Source organism: Camellia sinensis, chromosome 6 (assembly GCF_055761805.1).
Source record: "Camellia sinensis isolate YWXY chromosome 6, ASM5576180v1, whole genome shotgun sequence".
NCBI classification, from domain to species: Eukaryota; Viridiplantae; Streptophyta; class Magnoliopsida; order Ericales; family Theaceae; genus Camellia; species Camellia sinensis.
This window is the reverse complement of record NC_138966.1, coordinates 199,007,427-199,029,492: the sequence shown is the minus strand read 5'-3', so window position 1 is coordinate 199,029,492 and position 22,066 is coordinate 199,007,427. Positions and strand designations below refer to the sequence as shown.

The following is a 22,066-nucleotide window of genomic DNA, read 5'->3' as shown; positions in this document are numbered from 1 at the left end:
CCAGGTGCTGCTTTTGGATGGCCTACAAGGGGAAAAACTAGATCAAATTAGAAACCGTACAAACACTTAATAAAAATTTCAGTAAAGGAATGAGACTTACCCTGGCCATGGACTTGACTGAAGACTTCACAAGCTGAGTGTCCGGAACGTGGTCGCTGCCGACCACATCGCTCGGTAGGAGCAGGGCTTTTGAGAGGTCAAAGGCAAGAAGGTGCTCCTTGTCACCCTTGATCGAAGTGTTGGCCGGGATGTCTTTTCCCCGGTGCTTAAGCTGCGGTCGCCAGGCTGGAGTTGGGTCTGCGGTTTCTGTGGGTTGCTCGGTGGTGAGCTCGGCAACCAGCTCGGCCGATGGGTCTGCGCGAGGCCTTTTGCTAGCCCAGCGAGCTTCTTGCTTGGATTGCCCGGCAGCCAGCGACGCCAAGGCAACTACAGGACCGCTGGATTGATCGGCAGCTCGGGAATGGGGAACGATGCTCTGTATTTTGCCCGAGGTCGCAGTGAGCAAGTTTTTGATGCGACTCCTTTTCGCCATCTCCTCGGCTTCAGTTAACTTGATAAATGGGACGTCTGGCAGCGTTGGATCTCGGGGAGGAGTTGAAGCACGGAGAAAGTCTGTAACTTTACTCCGGCGGGGTGCTGAGTATCTATAAGTTGGAACGTAGTTGAGCAGTTCGTTGTAATCTCGGTGGCTGTAGCGGAGCGCGGTCCGGATTGCTTCTGCGTTAGGGTATTGGTAGTTTGCTTGCAAAGCTTGAATCGCTGCAGGAGGAACAGGAAAAATGGTTAAGTGCAGAATAATAAAGCGAATTGACCGAACAAGACAACACGGCTTATATGTGGAACCGAAGTTCTTGCTTATGAACCAGCCCGGTACGTCGGCTATTTCATAATTGCCGGTTACCCAGAAGAAATCGTCATCGTGCAAGTCTTTGTCTGGTGTTCCGGTCACGATTTTTTCTTTGCCCGGCCTAATCTTAAGGTAATAGGCAAGGCCGTCGCCGGTGTGCCCCAGGGTGTACTGCCGCAGTATCTCGGCTAAACCTAAGTTAATGCCTAGCCGGTTGTTAAGCTCGTGCACACCGTTTATTATTCAGTAGGTGTTGGTGGACACTTGAGTGGGTGCAAGCCCGGTGCGGCGGAGGAACTCGGTGATTGGTGGGTTGAGTGGAAAACGAAGGCCTCCTTCGATGATTGATAGCACGGTAAAGGGGCACTCCTCTCTGCCCCAAAGCGTAGTCTCAATTTCTGCAAGCTCAAGGCGGACATCGGCCGGGATGCCGTACTCCTCCCTGAACGCAGCTAGGGCAGCCGAAGTATCTACGAGGAAGCGGAATTTCCCCATTTACGACCAGCTAAATTAGCTCGGCTTTGGTTTGGCACTGTCAGGTGATTTGTGGCTGCTTGGTCTTTGGGAGCCTCAGGATTGGATAGTGGTCCCCTTGGACTCTGCAGGAAAAGGAGGCCAAGTGTAAGAGGGAGCGTGGTCGCGCAAAGCGAGCTTGACTTTAGCTCGGTCGTCTAGAGTGCCAAACCACATCGGTCGTAGAGGCTGACAAAGAGCTCGGCCGCCCAAACTGACCAGATTTTAGCCCGGTTGAGCGGCCAAGACCTCTGTTATCCCGGTTCTTGCTATGGTTATATCTAACAGGTTATTTGCTCGATCGAGATGGTTTTTTGGATCAAACGAAGACCTGGAGCCCGGTCCGCCCCAATTCTTCGAAGTTCATCAGCGAAAATGAAGAACACCATGAACAGTGGGAGGTTTGGGACGTTTTCTATGGCCTACGTTCTAAGAACTATGTTTTAGTGCCCTAATATGTGAAATATTTAAGAAAATGGCAACAATAGAGGAATTGAAGGACTTACTAGTGAAGGGCAGGGACTAATCCTTCGAGCACGAAGAATGGCAGACGAGGCTTGGAAAAAGGTGCTTGAGCTCAGAAGCGTCGGATTGCAGAGAGGCAGTAGGAGCGAAATGAGGCAGAGGGGGCTTGTATGTATAGACGGAGAAACTGCCAAGAATTCAAATTCTAGCGGACGGCTGGGTTGGCTGCTCGAGGTCCAATGGAAGCCTGCCACGTGTCCCCATTTATGACGACGTCAGAACTTAAAGGATAGGTTGAAGAGTCGAGGTGACAATCGGGCAATTATTGAAGAAGAGGACGTCTACCGAGGAATATAACCGAGCAAGTTTGTAGACAGGAATGTCAACTAGCCCGGTCGCCATTTCGCGTTTTTAGGACCGATGAAGTGTTATCCCGGTCGAAATAAGTAATCCCAGCCACGCTTTTGTGGACGAAATTAAAGGGCAATTGAGAGGGAGATTAATGATATGGAATTTGTGCCGGACAAATCTAGGCCGGAGAGAGTTGTGCCGGACAGATTTGGACCGGACAGTGTTGTGCCAGACAGATTTGGGCCAAACAGGTGTTGGGCCAAGTTGTGTGGCCCGGCCTTGTTGGAAGCTGTTCGGTTAAGGTAGTACGTTGATTGACCGAGCTGCAAGGATCCGTGGTTGCGAAGCCGGTCAGGTGAAAAGTCCATCGCCAGGAAAGGCAAGGTTGGACCGAGGTACCTGTTTGCTCAGCAGGTAGGTCGACCGCAGACAAGTGTGAGTAGTCCCGAGCTCAGCTTTGCCGAGATGCCGCCGAGTCCGGTCCTCATCTGAGCTTAGCTGTTGGAGTACTAGGGCATGAAGCGCAGCATGGCAGACGATGGCCAAGATGATACTGCCCGGCTGCCGAGCTCCCAGGAGCATGGGCAGGCAGTTGGGTTAGGTGGTGCTCAGCAAGGTTTATGCTGACAGATGGGATAGTAGTGCCACGTGTAGAGAGATCACTGGGAGTAGATTTGGGGCGCAGAAGGTATATAAGCATGACTGCGCCCCCCATACGCGGACAGATGAACATTTGGTGAGACACACAAAAAACACTCAACACTCTCCCTTCTCTCTATCTATCCCCTGTGTGTGTGTTCTAACTTGATCGTCGGAGGGGTTTTCCGGGCACACACCGCCGGGTAGCTCATCGTTGTTTGCTCGCAGGTGATCGGACAGTAACGGAGCTCGGAAGAAAGGAGTACGGGCTTGCCGGAATATTTGCTCCCCGCACATTACTGATTAGTAGCTAATTACGGGTCAGGGTTATTACAATATATTTGCACATACATTCAACCATACATACATTCATACAGTCATTCATCCATTCAGTTTATTCATTTATCCAAAGTGTTCTTTATCAAGAAATCTAACATCTATTTGAACAACTTAGTTCAGCAATAAAAACTCTCATTCCTTTTACTGCAGATAATAAAAGGTTTGGGGCAATTGTGGGCCCTAAAACTTTTATTTTCTCACTCCTCCTTTGTTGCAAAAAGATGAATGAAGTTTAGATCATTATTTTCTTAATTTTCTAAAAAAACAAAAAAGAAAATGGGTCCGAATGATTTGTTTGGTCGACACTCAGCAGAAGCTTTGTTGGCCGTCGGTCATGAGAAATGCTCTGAGCAAGAGTCTTGGTTATTTAATCATTTAGCAAAAAGTTGGTCTTCAATGGGACGCAAAAGCAAGATGAAATTCTGATATGGTGTTTCTAGAAGGATTATGCTAAAATGGGTTTTGGAAAAAAGTGAGCTATGATTAGGATTTTGTCTTTTTCCTTATTAAAAAAAAATTAAAAAATGAAGAGGTGTGATTCCATGAATATTCCCTCAAATATTCTGAGTATATATATATATATATAGAGAGAGAGAGAGAGAGGGCCAAGCAGGTTATCAATTTCAAGAAAGGAAAGTTGCAATTAAAAAAAATGAAGAGAGGTGGCAGGGCCCAAGCAAAGTCAAGTTTGACTAAAAAAAAATGTGGGCCTTATCTTTCAAGAATTAAAAAAAAAATGATGAAATGAATAATGATGGGTGTTTTATTTTTTTCTTGGAATGGAGTAATATTCTTCAGATGTTCTAAAATTCTAAAAAATAATTTACTTGAATTCGTTGAAAAAAAAAAAAAATAGGATTCCTTCTTATCTTTACTAGTTGACAATATTATCCATAAATTATGTCGAGTCATCAATCTTATCCAAAAGCCATATGAGGATAAAATATTCCCGAGGGTGTGATGCGAAGCATGGCCGAAGAAGTGAAAATATGCATGTTTGAGAAATTCAAAATTTCTCATACATGTAAGGAGCAAAATATAAGAGGGGTTAACTTGAGCCCACTAATTAATTGGGCCCAATTGGAAAGCCCAAAAATTGGTAAGCTTGAAGAAATTATTGCCAAATGGGCCAAGTGAATTTTATTGAATGGGCCTACAAGAAAGTCAACAAATTGGGCCGAGGAGGATACATTTCAAGTATATGTCTCTAAAGAAAGCCCCACAAGCCCATTCGATGAGGTCCAGATCATACGGGTGTCCGAAGAGGTTAACTATTGCTTTCAAAATAGATGAAACCCTTGGAGGAGATCCATTCTCTGAGGTATTTGCATAATCTTGAAAGGGTTTGGAACCATGAACCTAGAGACCTATTTGAACTCGGACTCGAAAGGGTTCGGATCCACGAACCTAGAGATCCAAAATGCTTGGCTTCGAACTGATTCAGATGCGATCTAGAAGTTGCTCCATTAATATGTCGCTGGACACTTGTGGACTCAGAGCTTTCAGGGATCTACACACGAGAACCATGGGCGTGACGGAGTCTGAACAAAGGACCCAATCCTAAAGACGGTGGGTGGAGATAAATTCACTCTTCGGTTAAACTAGCCTATACCTGGGTCGAGGTGGCACGATCTAGGAGGTTTGTGAGACTCAGCAATATTTACGGCAGGACATTTTCTTGAACTACCCCTGACCCTTCTGCGACAGGACGTCCTCTAGGATTACTCCTGACCCTTTGGGATGATTGGGGATCATTGATTAAGTGTGACTAGGGGATCACTAATTGAGGATCATCACCGAGAGGTTGATCTCCTCTTTGGGGTTTTCCTCATCCTCGAAGAGGTCACCTCCTCGGACAAGGTTGTTGGAGAGAATATTCCCCATGTGCCTTGCACATGGGCTCCATTCTATATCATGAAGTGCCTATAAATAGTACCCATCCATAGCTTTACAAGGGATGCATTTTGGAGAGATAACTCTTGGGAAAAAACTAATTTCCCTTCTCCATTATCAACCTTGAGAGTGAAAGTGAGAGATCCATGGGAGAGCCTTGCCATTATTTTCTCTCTAACTACTATGCCTTCTTCATCATCCAATCTCTTATCTCCATCATCTCTTTCTTTTGTGTTCTTAGTTGTGACTATTAAAGAATCTAAGCCTCTCATCATTTTCTAGAGAATTCAAATTTTTCTTTAAAGATCTTCGAATTTTCCAATGATATTCTTGAACCCTCTCATACAAGATTTTATAACATAAAGGACATCCAATATTTTTATAATGTCTAAGGTCTCTCAATATCGATCTAGAGAATTTCTCTTGACTTCCTAGAGAAATTCTCAAAAAATTTCATTGGATTCCAGTCTAGAGATTTTTTTTCTGAATTTCTAGAAAATTTCTCTGGTTTTCACAAGAATTTATCTAGGTTCAAATAACAAGGGACTGTAATAATGATTCAAAATCAAAACTTTAGGGGGGCTTCTAAAAAAATAGAGTATTTGAAAATTTACTTTCAAGATAGGTATGAAGATGAATTTGGGGCAAGCAGCCAAGTAGGGAGAGGCTAAAAAATGTAAGCAAAGCTAGGGTAAAAGACTAATGGCCCAACACTTCTATCCTCTAAACTAAAAACCCCAGTTTCCCATTGACCATATGCCTTAAGTTCATCATATTGATCACAAAAGTTTTCATCATACAAACTGCAATATTCATCCAAGAAGAAAAAAGACTTACTGAAATGAGAATTTCTCTCAATTCAAACTAGAGAAATTCAGAGAAAATTGAAATTTCTTTGGCTTTGTTCACAAATAATTGAAATTTTTCTGACTTTGTTTAAAAATTTCTCTATGTTTATTCACAATTTTAAACCAAAGAAAATTGTTTTAACCAAACCAGAGAAATTTTAGCACAATAATTTTCACTGGCCAGACTAGAACTTCATCACAAATATGAGTGAATAAGCAGCAACAACAACAAATATATATATATATATATATAAATTAAAATGTGTTTTTGTGCAAAGAGGAATCAATTAATGAAGAACTTGAACCATAAGCACAAAATCGTTGAGCTGTTGTGTCACGACCCAAACCCGCCCCTATGGGTTAGTGTCGTAACCGGCCAGTAATTCTTGGATTATTAAAGGCCTCTGAACAGTTTATCACATATTAAGAGGCTGCGGAAGCAAACATATAAAACATACATAGTCCATTGAGCTGTGCTGACGTACATGGGATATAATTTTCAAAAAAAAAAAAAAAACTTATATATATACATGTGACATCATAAATACGACAATCTTACGTCACTCATTTACACAAATATAATCAAACTGTGACTTAGCCCAATGCACAGATAAACAAAAAACTTGTTCATATACCAAAAGAAAACAAATCTTATACATTCACAAAATATGACCACATGACTTTCGGAACCTCCTCGGGAAGTACAAGGATTGGCCGACAAAACAAGCTCCAGGTGATCATCATTGAGCCTGGTCACGCACCTGACCACCTATATACATAATATAATAGTGAGCGGAAGTCCAGTGAATAATAACGGAGTAAAGGGTTTTAATTGAATGATGTCCCATATCAGATTTAGAAATCAGAGTTCATATCAGAAACAGATTCATATTTATATATAGAAATCAGAGTTTATGCTTAGTCATACGTGGTACATCCATTAGCGCCAACAGAACAGATACAGACAAATACAAAACAAATGGTAGTTATGTATAACCAGTTCCATAAATGAACCTTCGGATCTGGGTAACAGATAACAGACATGCTAAGCTCTCTAATTAAGCCTCCGGTACGGGTAATAGATAACAGACATATTAAGTTCCATAATGGAACCTCCGATACCAGGTAACAACTAACAGATAACACATGATGCTAAGGATGCCATGAATACACTGTCAGAATTGGACAATCATTCATTGTATAGAACATATCATTTCAAAAAACAGATCTTAATTTATCATACTTAAAATAAATAAAGTTGAACATAGCTTTACTAAGTTATTACTCACAGATGGCTCCGAAAATAGACAGACATGGCAGATAAATAAGATGGCTTATGGCCATGACCTACATAAACATAACAGATACATATATTGAAACACACATTCAAAGTACTCAATTTATTTCGTTTCGTTCTTAGCGTGTTTCTAGTCTTTGTCTCCTCGTTATTATGTCTTAATTATGGCCTAAGAATGCGTCGGATGCAATGAGGATGCTAGAATGCACTTGAAAACACTTGGTCAGATTTGTTAAAAACGGGGTCTTCGCTCGAGCGTAATTTCTTTCGCTCGAATATAGTGTCCAAAATAAAGATGGTCGCTCAAGCGCAACTTCCTTCGTTCGAGCGGTCTGTAAACTCTGTAAAAGTTCTGGTTGTGTGATTTTTTAGCTCGACTCACTCTTGACAGTCACTCGAGCATGAGACTAAGGTCTTCGCTCGAGCACAACTCTTGTCGCTCTAGCGGTCTGCAAAACATTTAAACTTTTGGGAGCGTGCATTTTATGCTCGAGCCAACTTTTGGTAGCTCCAGCGGAGGTGCAAAACACAGAGTGGTTGCTCGAGCGCAGGATCCGCTACTCGAGCGGAGAGATAGAATTCTAGAATTTCCAGAATTTCCAGATTGATGTTCTAAGTCCAAAAGTCAAATTCAAAGCTACAAAACACAACCTTTGGGCCCCAAAACTTGAGAAAACACTTGTAAATTTATGAAATATCATGAATTAAGGTTCATTACACAAAATCAAGGCTCAAAAGCAAATGAATTCTTCAAAACCCAAACTTGACCAATATGTATACATAACATGCATGTGTTGTCAAGAACTTTAACCTTTAAAAACATGTACAATGGAGTGTTAAAGTGCAAAACCACAATGAGCTCCCATAATTGAACAAATATAGGTCCTTGCATGTGAGAATTTGTTAAAATCAAAACTCAAAGTCCATGAAATGCCCATGCATGTATGAAATGTTCATCTTCTCTACTTTACTAGCGCATTTCTTGCATAATTCAACTTAATCCTCAAGAATTCATGTTCTAGATATCATAATTATATAATCTAAGTGTTGAATCTTTACCTCAACTTCTCAATTAAACTCTAGTTGGTGAATTCATTAAGACTCCAAACCAACTCCCTTGAATTCTCTACCAATTTCTTCCAAGCTCAAGTTTTGATCTCAACCCTCTTGGTCTCCTCTTCCTCTCTCTCACGTTTTGTTTCTTTTAGTCTCAAAGATGATGGACAAAAGATAACTCAAGTGGTGTGTATAGGCCTTATATAGGCTTGCTTAGAGAATTAATTAAAGTTAAGCAAATTGACATTAATTATTCTAATTTAATTCGTTCTGAATCGAATTTCAATCAACCTTACCATAAAATTCTAAAAAGTCAAATAACACATAAATCAAGTCAATTTCTTGATCGGACGCCGATAAGGCCTTCAATTGGTAGAACAGAACGGAAAAACAAACAGATATTCCAACAACAGATAGATATAAACACAAATAATGTCACACGCATTAATTTAGAATTTCATCTTAATTACTCATTAGGCATAATTAATCATGGTTTAACGACAAATCATTGGTCAGGGTTGTTACATGTTGAGCTATTGAATTTGAATTACAGGCATCGAATTTATCGGCGTTAATTTGAGGGTTTTGAATTTGAATTGCAATATGTTGATTAGAAATGCGAATCCGTGAGAATTCGAGCTCTAAGTACGAAATCAAGTTCATCGCCATTTGTCTCAGCTTCAATCTCACCTTCTCTAATTGCGATGCCATCATAATCTTTTTCGCATCTCTCACTGATATCGATGTCCTATCGATTGAACCGAACATAGCTAATTACCAAGGCATCAGAGAACTCAGTCCTTCGAGCCCGAGGTGATTGCCAGTGAGATTTATAGATCTAAGCTTCTCCTTCAACTTGTTTTTGAAAGAAATGGAGAGGAAGTCCGAGAACTTCGTCGCCTGGTTTATGGCCCGCCGCTGGAGGAATTGCTAAAAAAAGACGCTGTCGGCGGAGTCGCCAAAGTGAAGAACTCGCATTGTTTTGGACATATTTGGGATTTTGTGTGAGGATGGAGATGAAATCGTTGAATGCTAGAGGGTTAGAAGTGGAGATAAGTCTCTGTTTTTGTTGAATAGAAGAGTTTGGAGAGAGAGAGAGAGAGAGACGAGGTTTGATTTGAGAGAGTCAAATTTCTCTGTGATATATGGATATGGGGTTGAGGGACCTTAGACATCATAAAATAATATTGTGAATCTCTTCTATTACTAAAAATGGGAGAGAGATCTTAAACTAATTTTTCCTTGATATAAAGATGGTTTTAGGAAATCAATAAATAATTTTGTTTAGGTTAAATCTTAAATCAAGTATTTAATTATATGCCAAAAATTTCATATATATGCCAAAAATTTCATATATTAAGTTAAAGTTGTGTAACAGTCCAACAAAGTCTTTTATTGATAACATTGCATTTGAAAATAAGGATTAACATGTTTTTTTTTTTTTTTAATAACTAAATCCATGTCATTTTAAAACAAATTCATTATACATTTAATTATTTATCAAAATAAGAAGCGGGGAAAGAAATTGGGCCAATGAACCCAGGCATGTGGACCAACTATAGGCGTACAGCCCAATGTTTAAATTTGCAAGTACTAAAGTCCCTTGCTTATCTTATAAATTTGGAAAATATTTGGTAACTTAAAATTTTATGACTTAAATAGTTCAAATGGCTTAAATCTGTTAAAACGATGTTGTTTTACACTCATTTACACTCAAAACGATATCGTTTTGAGTGATTTGAGTCATTTGAGTTACAAAATTTTGAACTACCTAGTATTATTGTATAAATTATATTTACTAAGGCCTCGTTTGAGAGCATATTTTTTTAGTAATTTTTTAGCTTTTTGGTTAAAATATGATGTAAAAAAAACTAGTATGTTTGGAATGACTTTTTGGCTTTTTCCGAAAATATGTGCAAAAAGTAGAGAGAAAAGAAAATCTTTGACTTTTTTGTATAAGTTGTTGATTTTTTGACTTTTTTAGTAACTTTTTGACTAAAAAAGTCACTTGTCAAACGAAACCTAAAAAAGATATGAATGAATTATGAATTGAGTTGTCAAAAAAATAAAGAAAATATATATTGAAAGTTAAGGATGAAAACCTCTCTAGTATTTCTTCCAATATTATTTTTTCCTTTTGTATCTATCTATCTTTTCAGTTCCTTGTCTGGAAATTGTGACAAATGTAATTCATTTAATATGTCATTTTATTTCTTACCATAAAAATAGCGAAATTTGGTGAGAAATGAAACTGATTGATTGTAAAATTAAGAAAATATTTTGTAACTGTTCAATTATGAAAGATAAAGTGCATGTTTAGCTAAATATAATTAAATTTGTAAAGGATGAAGTATTATACACTACACCGTAGATGAGTATCATGCAAAGGTCAATTATGTAATATAAGTCACACATAAGAAAAAAAATAAAAATTGATCCACATAATTTAAATTTGGATTGATTTGACTCCAAATGTTGTTGTAGGGCAAATTGTGGACATGCATTTTGCTATTTGAATTGATTTCTCTTAAAATTTAGACATTATAATTTATTTATTTTTTTGTGAGTTCATACATTATTGTTCTAATTCACATTTTAAATATCACGTAAAATTACTATAGAAACCCTAATAATTTATTTTTTCAATATTCATATAAATCACTGCCACAATTATTAGCAATAAAGATTCTCTTTATTACGTAATTGTAATAAAAAATTTCCTTTATAATTGTAATTTTATTTGTTTATTTTTTATAAATTTGGAATGATAATAATTGCATACAATTATGTCTCACACACACCCGTTTAGAAAAACAAAAATGCTAGAGGCCTCAAAAATTCTACGAAAAGTTTTACCAAATGTCTCACATGGGTGTGGGACCCACATTGTGTGGGTCCCACACCCATGTGAGACATTTGGTAAAACTTTTCGTAGAATATTTGGGGTCTCTAACATTACTCGTAGAAAAATTATTGGTTGATTAGGGTGTGACGTAAGCATGTTCTCACGTAGTGATACACCAGACTAACTAATAAGTTCTTTACCAATGTGACTCTGAACTAATAATTTGTTGTTTGGTTTAAAATTTTTGCAACAGATTATTAGTTTTTTTTTGGATTATTAGTCTTATATCAATTAGACTATTGTGTTCCATCGGGGTGAGACACAAATGGAGAAATAAAAAGGGATATGAGATTAGGTGATGAAATGATTATTTTGACTCACTACTATTTAATTATATATTATATTTAGTAAAATTCAATAAAATTTAAATGTCTCAATTTAAAAATAAAATAATATTATTTAATTTTTATTGATGTTTTATTTATTTAATTTTTAAAATAATTTCTTATAGATATTTTATTTTAAAATTTTGTTTATATTTTATTTAATTTCATTATTTAAATTTTAATAGATTTTTATTTAATTTCATTATTTAATTATTATTATTTTTTAAAATAAATTTATTTTAAATTTTAATAAAAAAATAACATATATTTTTATTGATATTTTATTTAATTATTAAAAAATAAATTTATTTAATTGTGTAAAAAATAAAATAAATTTTTATTTAATCTAATTGAAAATGATTAAAATATTAAAGATATGTTTAATATTACTATTACTTAGTAAATAATTGAAAAGGGTGAAATAATCATTTGAACATTTATCATTCTCCATAATATCTCAAACAAACATAAGATTTATAACCTACCCAACCAAATAGTGATTTCCTGACATCTAATCTCATGATTAAACAAATATGGGATACAAATCCAATCCAACCAAATAGTCCAGGGACAATGTATCCCAGGATTAACAGTCCAGTAGATTCTAATCCCCTTATTCAGTCCATCCAAACAAACACACCCTAAGATAAATTACACTGATACTTCTTGAGATTTCTATTTAATATAGATTCCCTTTTACATTTGAAAAATTACATTTTCCTCTGTGAGATTTTTAATCTCATTACAAATTACCTATTGAATTGCTGATGTCGTATTCTAAAATTTTCTAAATAATTATTTTGCTATTTTTCTTACCATTTTTTCTTCTACATTTTACAACTTTCCATTATTAAATCTTATTTGATCATATTATTATTGAGTGATGATATATAAACATAAACTTTATATAAAATTTTCAAACACAATGATATAATTTAATGATGACCTTTCACTTTAAAACAAAACATCCATAAACATGATTTATATTCACATATGACAACATTTTTATAATATTTTTTGTATAATTTTTTATATATAAATATAATTTTTCATTTTTATTTTCACCATTAATGTTTTTTTCTTGCCTATTCACTCATATTTATTATAGTATTATCAAATACCGTAATTCACATTTATTACAATAATATTAAATTTATATATATATATATATATTTGTACTTGGTGAATTTAAAAAGAAAATTACAAAATATTATATTTTTTAAGTATATCTAAATTAGGTGTATCTAAAAAATAAAATAAAAAAAATTGTTTAAAATATTAAAAAAATTCAATAAAAATAAAAAATTTATTTTTTTGTGTGAATTAAATCAAATAAAATGATTGTTATTTCTCTTTAAATAATATGAATAAAATATTTTTATTATTTTATATGTATAAAAACAAAAGAATAAATATAATTTTCCAAATATAAAGGGGTATTTTTATTAAATAAAAACCTGAGGGTGTCAGTGTAATTTACCCTTTGCCTTATCATCGTCTTCACCAACTCAGCATAGACAAACTCCCATGCCTGTCTTCGTTTGATCTAACCGGCCTCGATATCTACAAAGCAAAGCAGAGCGCGCTCTCTCTCTCTCTCTCTCTCTCTCTCTCTCTCTCTCTTTCTAATCGACTCTGCTCATCCAGGTAATTGTTCGAATTCGATTTGTGATCGATAAATGCGAAAAAATGGCGAGCCGAACTTGTGATCTTGTAGAGCGAGTACATCCTGCTCACCAGTTCGACCTCGATGCTTTGCTTCGCTATGCCGCTTCCCATGTCCACGCCTTTCCTCTCTCTCCCTCCAAATTCTCCGTCTCTCAGGTTTCCCATTTCCCTCTCCCTGCACATCTACATGTCGTTTGGTTGCTGAGAAGAAAAAAAAAAAACAGAGTAGGAAAATGAAGAAAAGTAGTACTAATTAAGATATGGAACTTTGTTTTGAAGAAAAGTAGTACTCAACTGAGCCTTGGCTAAGTTGAGGCACCAAGATACATTTTTTGATTTATTTATTTTCTTTCCCTTTCCTTGATTTTATCGGCAACCGAACAGCCTTTCTCTATCTCTCTTTTGTTTTTGAGGTTTTGGTTTGAATTTTGATCTGTTTTGTTGCAAGTCAGTTTGGGCATGGTCAATCAAACCCTACTTTTCTATTGCAAGTTAGTTCGGGTTCTTCTGTGAAGCGATATGTGCTGCGGAAGAAGCCCCCTGGCAAATTGCTTGAATCTGCTCATGCTGTCGAGAGAGAATTTCAGGTGTGCTCTCAAATTCTCAATATGTTGACTTGTATATATATATCATCCGATGTGTGTATTGTTACATTGAAACGGTCACCAATAATACTAGTTAAAACCTGCACCACTCGATTAATTATCGCAGTTCTGGGCTTTTGCTTATATATGTGTTTTGTGTTCTTATTTCAATATGACAGGTTATTGAGGCATTAGGTATCCATACACAGGTTCCAGTTCCTAAGGTTTTCTGTTTGTGCACTGATTCGAGTGTAATCGGAACTCCATTTTACATAATGGAATACTTGGATGGACGCATATTTTTGGATCCTGGGCTACCTGTATGAACTTTTAACTCTTGTCACCATTTCTTTAATTTCCAAATTGGGTTTCTGTTAGATGCTTCTGATCCTTGTTTATTGACTTGGATTGTCGATTATGCGTATGGCACTGATTTGTTTGATCAGGGTTTGGCACCTAAAAGCAGGAGGGCAATATATCAAGCAGCTGCCAAAGCCTTAGCTTCTCTGCATTCTGCTGATGTGGATGCCATTGGTCTAGGAAAATTTGGGCGTCGGGAAAACTACTGTAAGCGGCAGGTGTGTGAGTTCCTCTAGGGTTCACATTCTGTAGCCTCTTATACTCCATTCTAAATCTTATACCTTGGTATGGCTTGTTGAAAAATTTCATAGTTTTGAGTTAAAAGGCATTTGCAGAAGTAAAATTGCCAGTAATGGCTTTAAGTTGTAGATCACTAATATTTAATGAGCTCCAAGTCCAAAGAAGCCCGCACATTTTTTTCCATAGGGTACTGTCACATTGAAAGGACTGGCAGAAGGTCCTCAATTTGGAGACTACAATTTTAAATTTGTGATACTGTAATACAAGAAAATGGGGGTAAGCAGATTAAATGCAGGTGCAGTTTCTGAAACTAAAGGGCTAGGGCTAGGGCATATCCTTCTATGGATAAAATGGACCGGGTGCATTTGCCTGCTGAAAGGTTTTGGAAAGTGTTTTGTCTAGAAATGACCTTGTTTTAATTCAAACAACTTGTGCCTAATTTGGTTATTTGAAAACATGATATATGTTACAAGTTACAACACTCATTTGGTGATATACGCATCTTTTTATAATTAAACATGTTTATGCTATACATTTTAAGCGTGGATTTCTTTTTCACATTCTGATTGGCTAGGCTTATGATTAAGGAAATTTTTGTACCCAATGCACAAGACTCCCACTTAGAGTTTGGGAGTGGTAGTAGAGGCAGCCTACCCCTCCTTTTTGGCTGAGAGGCCAATTCCCATGACTCGTCCCCAAACCTAATACTTGAGAAACCTTATCTTATTTGTTGCTATTTCCCATTGTCTCCTAGCCCCATATTAGAGATCTTTCTTCAGTTTTAGCAGTCCTTGGCTAATTGGTTATTTTATCCCATTTGTGCCAACTTTAATTTTGGTCCACCTTTGCAAAGATTTTCCATCTGCATGGTTTATGTTCCCAAGATCTATATTTGAATTTGAACATTGAAACCTTCTTATCGAATGAAACATTTGATGGAACCATGATATGAGAAGTATCCATCACCAAGTTTGTTATTGCATTAACCTGATATTTCGTACTTGGCTATTATATCGACTTTCAACCTAGTAGTGCTTACAAATTTAATGAAAGCTTTTGTTCCTCATCCATATCATTGACATATAATGTCTACTTTAGGTGGAGAGGTGGGCCAAACAATATATTGCTTCAACTGGTGACGGCAAGTCTGACAGAAATCCAAAAATGTTAGAGCTGGTTGATTGGTTACGGCAACATATTCCTCTAGAAGATTCTTTGGGAGCAACATCAGGCCTAGTTCATGGTGACTTTCGGATTGATAATCTTGTATTCCATCCCATTGAGGTGCAGTACTTCAAAACCTTCTAATTCATTGAATGAACATAGTTTGGCCCCAGATTAGTTTTCCTTGACATATTGCGTAGACTTGCAGATATTATGATTTGAAATTAAGTACTGGCTTAAAAAGAAAATAGAATGTTACATTACTTGTCTTTATATTTGACGTGGAAATCCAAGTCATGTCTAATTGGATATTGTTGATTGTGCAGGATAGAGTGATTGGCATTCTTGACTGGGAGTTATCCACCCTTGGAAACCAAATGTGTGATGTTGCGTACACCTGCATGGTACTTGCATCCTTTTACAACTCTAATAGTTTGGCATGGAACGTTAAGCCACTGCAAAAATGTCATCCTGTTGTCTTTGATTTTGCAGTCTTTTGATTGTTGTACGGCTGTTTTAAAATTTTCCAACCCAGCATTGAAATTTAGGCCATGTTTGGTTTGTATTTGTGAAACAATTTTGAAAAATAATTTTCTGGAAAGAGTTTACAAGATTTGAAAATTTGTTTGGTTGTATATTTTGAAAATAGTTTTGGAGTTTTGGATGATTTAATTTTTTTTTTTTTTTGCTAGTTGAATAGATTGGTGTGAGAGAAAAAGTGATTGATTGACGTGTAATAGAGAGAAAAGTGATTTTGGACTTTTTTTTTTCAAAAGTTTTCAACCAAACAAATTTTTGAAATTTTTTCTCAAAATTTCAAAAATTATCTCTCAAGAGACAAACCAAACATGGCCTTAATCTCTCTCCCCTTCCACAAAAAAGAAAAAGTAGCTTAGATGTGTAACGAGTGTCATTTCCCTGTTGATTGCTGGTTTCTTTTTTGGCAGGCTCACATCGTGGATGCTAGGCTTGATAAAGTACGACATGAAGGTTTTGAAGTTACTGGCATACCTGAAGGAATTCCTTCACTGGCAGAATACCTCGCAATATATTGCTCTGCGTCTGTAAGATCCATATCCAGATTGAATAGTTGTATTTACATTCTTTGCACTTATACCCCTTATTAAGAAACTAAGGTATCTTACATGCACAAGTATGCTGTCCCACAGAAAAAATAAATAAACAAAAAAATGAACAAAAATTCTAAGAGGAGCTTCTGAGAAAGGATTCAGCATATGTTTGTGCTAATGCAGCAACAAATTAGATTTCACATGTAAGAATTTCTATGTTGACATTGATTTAATTGAAATAACAACCAACTATTTGAACAAATTATGACTTCATAGAAAGGTGAATTCTAGAGAGTAGAGATTTTAACAAACATAATTCTTTACCACTTGGGCAGATATAGACTGATGGGATCTACTCCCTTGAGTGTGCATAGTTGCTGAAGTGTAATTGGTAGCCATCTTTATCTATGGTATTTGGTTAGCAGAGATATTTCATTTGCTGTTGTATGCTTGACTTTTGAAGGACTTAATCTTACAGACATTGTAATGCAGAGAAAACCTTGGCCTCTAGCCCAGTGGAAGTTTTATGTTGCCTTCTCCATGTTCCGCGGAGCATCAATCTACGCAGGGGTACATAGCAGATGGATTATGGTATATCTAGCCAAAAAAACTCTTGCATAGTAGAAAGTTCAAAATGAATTGTTGATTTGGCCACAAAGTTTTGGTAGAGAGGGTCTAACATATGATTCTGTTTGCCATACATTGCAGGGTAATGCTTCAGGAGGTGAGCTTGCCCAAAACGCAGGGAGAAAAGCTAATGTTCTTATAGAAACCGCATGGTCATTTATTGGACGAAAATCAGTGCTTCCTCAGCATCCTCCATCTGGTAGATTTGTTGTTTAATAATTCTTGGCTTTAGAGGCTAATGCACACCACTTGTTACTACTAAATGATGAAGCCAGGAACTAAATTCATTATTTTATTTATTTATTTGTTTATTTTTGTGGAATAGATGTAATATGGTTTTATGGATTTGTAAATGCAAAATTCATCTATCCTAAAGCAGAATCTAACTATGACGGCTGGATCTACATTCTATAAATCAATATTTGATGATCTACAATAGGCTTAGCATTTTGGAATTGCTATCTAAAGTATCATATATGTTATGATTTTAAGCACAGGGTTTTCTGTCCCTTGATTTCCGAATTATTTATCACCCAAAATCATTGCTAATGTGCTGTTTCCCTTTAAACTATTCAGACGCAACTGTGCAAGATCATTTGGAACAGTTAGGAAATGAAAGTGAAAATAAAGACCTATTAAAGGAAACAGGAAGATTTGTTCCTAGTAAGAAGGTTCAAGAATTGAGAAAGAGATTAATTAAGTTTATGGAGGATCGCATTTACCCTATGGAAAATGAGTTCTACAAACTTGCACAGTCTACCATGCGTTGGACAATTCACCCAGAGGAGGAGAACTTGAAGGAGTTAGCAAAGAGAGAAGGCTTATGGAACTTATTTATACCTGTATGTATTGTCTTTGCGATCCTTTTTGGTAGTCAAGCTTTAAGTGTATATTTTTTTTACTTCAGGATATAGCCTGTTACACTTGCAACATAATATTCTTCTTCAATAATCATATTTGATTACAACTTTACATTTATTTGCAGTTTGAAAGTGCTGCTAGAGCAAGGAAGCTACTTGATGGGATAAATGAATTTCCAGTTGACAAGTCAAGTGATTGCTTTTTGGGTGCTGGTCTCTCAAACCTTGAATATGGGTACCTGTGTGAGGTTATGGGTCGTTCTGTTTGGGCTCCACAGATGTTCAACTGTGGGGCACCTGACACTGGAAATATGGAGGTAAATGTCTAGAGACTGCCTAAGTTGAGAAACTATGAAATTCATACAACTACAGCATTGCATTTCCATTTCACTCTGATAGTACAAATGCTCATTTGTGTGGTAAATTATAGTGCCTAGTACCAATGGTCCGCATGGCAGAGTAATCACTATGTGAGGTTCTCTAAAAACAGTTTGAGTGGCAAGAAAGAACAATGATGATGGTTGCTTGTGCAACCTCCAAGGGACAAAAAACTAACAGCTCTGCATTGTTCTTCCTGGAATTTGTGATGGAGCAATTTAATTTACTTTTATATATATGCAAATGTACTGACTTCCTGCATTCTTTATCTAATATGTTATCATTCATCACTTTTTTCATTTTAGGTATTATTGCGCTATGGGGACAAAGAGCAGCTACAAGAATGGCTTATTCCCTTGCTTGAGGGTAAAATCCGGTCTGGTTTTGCAATGACAGAACCTGAAGTTGCGTCCTCTGATGCAACCAATATAGAGTGCTCAATTAAAAGGTATGTAAGTGCTTCTACTTCTGATATTACATATCTATACTATTTGGCCAAGTGATACAATCCTAATTAGATTTTGAAAAAGGAAAAATCATAAAAGGTGGTGATTTGATTAGTCTATAAACGGCAAAGATGACACTTCTAGTGTCACATCAACTTTTATGTTCCTGTGAAGATTGATGAAGCAGCAGGAATAATGCTTTTCACCTTGATCAAGCAATTCTATTGATATATTTGGCATGTTGTGTAAAGCATTAGACAGTTTTGATGTTATTGAGGTTGTTGGGGCATGATTATGATTATTAGAAAGAATCCCAGGGATCTGCCATTGTTTCTTTTGTGGCATTTAGGTAAACCATCTGTACAGTGGAAAGAAAGTTATCTTTATTGGGACGAACACCTCAAGCACTATTAAATTTAAAACATGTCGGAAATATGTCTTTCTCCTTTTCTTTTCTCTCCATTTCCCTATAATTCTACTAGATAGAAGATAGAAAATCCATTGCATGTTGGATTTGCAGTTTGAATGACCTGCATTGCATTTTGACTTTTTAAATTTAAAGCTTAGGTGTTGAAAGTTATCTATAGAAACGATAAGTGCCATCTGAGCTCTTTATGTATCAATAGTTGTAATTAAGATAGATGATTTTGTAATTTCAGGAATAGAATTCTCCTCTCCCCCCCCCCCCCCCCTACTGTTCATTAATACACCCTAATTTTAAAGAGTATAAACCCTCAATGAATTGGGTAGTTTTCAATACATTATTAACAAGGAGGTGTCCTCTTCATCAAAACCTGGCAGTTTTGAGTCAGCAACCTCAATTATGAAAATTGGAAGAGAGCAGATTTATCAACCTCTTTGTATAATTTCCCTCAGCTTTTACAGCTGCAATAATCCTGTATAATTTTGGTTGAGAGTATATGCTAAAAATATAATTTCACCGCTCATGACTTGCCTTGTATAGAGAAGGTGACTCGTATATTATTAATGGGAAAAAATGGTGGACGAGTGGAGCAATGGATCCTAGGTGCAGACTTCTTATAGTAATGGTTAGTTCTTCTTGTTTGGTATAATACAAATGGTTGATTATACTGATAGTGGGAGTTAATGAAGGTGATTTGAACAATATGCAGGGAAAAACGGACTTCATGGCCCCTAAGCATAAGCAACAATCAATGATCTTAGTAGATATTCAAACTCCTGGTATTCACATACAGAGACCGCTCACAGTATTTGGCTTTGATGATGCACCTCATGGGCATGCAGAGATATCATTTCAGAATGTTCGTGTGCCAGCCAAGAATATTCTGTTGGGAGAAGGGCGTGGCTTTGAGATTGCCCAGGTAAATTGTTTAATGCTTTTAGAAGAAATTTCGTTGGTAATGAAACTACAGCAAGAAGTGTAGTCTTCAATGTTTGTTGTTCATCTTGATTGTCTTCCATGAAAATTCATAAATTATTCCAATTCCAATGAAGCTGAACCTCTCAGTATCATCTGTATATATAACTTCCAGAAAACATCCAAAAATGGATTTCAATTTTTCCAAGCAACTGATTAATCTGACTAGCTCTGAAAACCTGCATTGTTGTTGTTGTTGTTGTTGTTTGGTGATGGGCTAAACACTAAAACCTGGATTAAGATGGGATTTAGCACCTTCAAAACCTGCACTAAGTTTGCTGGGAAGATGTACAGACAACCATGCTGTGGCTTTGCACACTGATGAGGGGGGTTGGTGGTGTATTTTTTAGGACACCGAGAGAATTCTGGATTCCCAAAACTTAGTTAGGAGTTGGTTTGGATCGTTAAAGATCATGTCATTAAGTTCTGTCTGCGGGGATCTCTTGGGGTTGTACTTGCTAATTGATATTGCACTGCCCTTGCTTTCTTGCAGGGCAGGCTTGGCCCAGGAAGGTTGCACCATTGCTTGAGACTAATAGGCGCAGCTGAGCGTGGCATGCAGATAATGGTTCAAAGGGCTCTTAGAAGGAAGACGTTTGGAAAATTTATTGCCGAGCTTGGTTCATTCCGTTCCGATATTGCCAAGGTAATTTTGACTTGAAACTACTTGATAGAATGGCCCATAAGAACTAGGCAATGCAATTTGTTTTTAACGTTTCGTTATTTACCTAGCTGGTAATGGAATATGAATAGACAAAGGAAAAAGAAATGATCTTGTACTGCTATTGAAATAAAATGTATACATGGTTGGTAGAAACATTTCCGTTTCCCATGGAACCGAAATGAAACAATATTAGAATATCAAAATTCTAATGTTTCCACCGAAACATGCCAAAACATTACGCAACACACTGAAACTTTTTTTTTGACACCTATTAAAAATATTTAACAACGATCATTTTTGTATACATTATTTTGTAAGAATAAAGAAAAATTCTTAAATTTATTAGAGAACCTGAGAAACTAGAAAGAAGACGAGGAAAGATAGAGAGGAGATGATAAAAATTATTTTCTCATTTCCCTTGTGCTCCCAAAACGGTTTCAAAATGTTTCCATTTCTAAGCTAACTGAAACAACATACTGAAATGAAATTTTGATCCTTAAATGCTTCCTCATTGCAGTGCCGAATAGAGCTGGAGCAAACCAGATTGTTGGTTCTGGAAGCCGCAGACCAGCTTGATCGGCTTGGAAACAAAGAAGCCCGGGGAACCTTAGCAATGGCAAAGGTATGCTTCATGTTTAGAATTCAGTTCCTCTATATGGTTATCTTTTCTATCTATCTATAACAGATTATGATAATGATAATGATTATGGTCCAATGTTATGAGCAGGTAGCGGCTCCAAATATGGCGCTGAAAGTGCTTGACATGGCAATTCAAGTGCACGGTGCGGCAGGTGTATCTTCTGACACTGTTTTGGCTCATCTATGGGCGACATCGAGGACGTTGAGAATTGCAGATGGTCCAGATGAAGTCCACTTGGGAACTATTGCCAAACTAGAATTACAGAGAGCTAAGCTTTGAAGATCCAGGAATTGTGGACATTTTGAACAATCAAAAGTTTCTTAAAACAGAAAACTGAAAGGAAAAAAAAAATAGAGTGGAAAAATAAGGCTTTGAACAAAAAACAAGAGCCGACTTGTCCGTACTATATTGAAAATGAGGGATTCAAAAAAAGCTTCAAGGATTTTATTAAAATTTAATGTTCTATAAATGTCTCTCCTCATATAAA

At 36.6% G+C, this 22,066-nt stretch overlaps 1 protein-coding gene across 1 annotated transcript; it reads left to right on the top strand.

Annotated features, from left to right (window-relative positions):
* Positions 1-12,937: 12,937 nt before the first annotated feature.
* IBR3 (acyl-CoA dehydrogenase-like protein) lies at positions 12,938-22,048 on the top strand. The gene is made up of 17 exons (XM_028243532.2): positions 12,938-13,303; positions 13,600-13,734; positions 13,911-14,051; positions 14,178-14,309; positions 15,430-15,615; positions 15,822-15,899; positions 16,443-16,559; positions 17,058-17,156; positions 17,274-17,391; positions 17,769-18,034; positions 18,178-18,369; positions 18,736-18,878; positions 19,841-19,925; positions 20,010-20,219; positions 20,769-20,921; positions 21,457-21,561; positions 21,667-22,048. Exons 1-17 carry the CDS (start codon positions 13,169-13,171, stop codon positions 21,856-21,858), a joined length of 2,487 nt encoding a protein of 828 aa, XP_028099333.2. The 5' UTR covers positions 12,938-13,168; the 3' UTR covers positions 21,859-22,048.
* Positions 22,049-22,066: the final 18 nt, after the last annotated feature.

Coding starts and splice junctions, on each gene's coding strand:
- IBR3 (XM_028243532.2), top strand. CDS start 13,169: ATGGCGAGCCGAACTTGTGATCTTGTAGAGCGAGTACATCCTGCTCAC. Junction 14,310..15,429: donor AAAACTACTGTAAGCGGCAG/GTGTGTGAGTTC, acceptor TGTCTACTTTAG/GTGGAGAGGTGGGCCAAACA. Junction 20,220..20,768: donor GTGGCTTTGAGATTGCCCAG/GTAAATTGTTTA, acceptor GCTTTCTTGCAG/GGCAGGCTTGGCCCAGGAAG.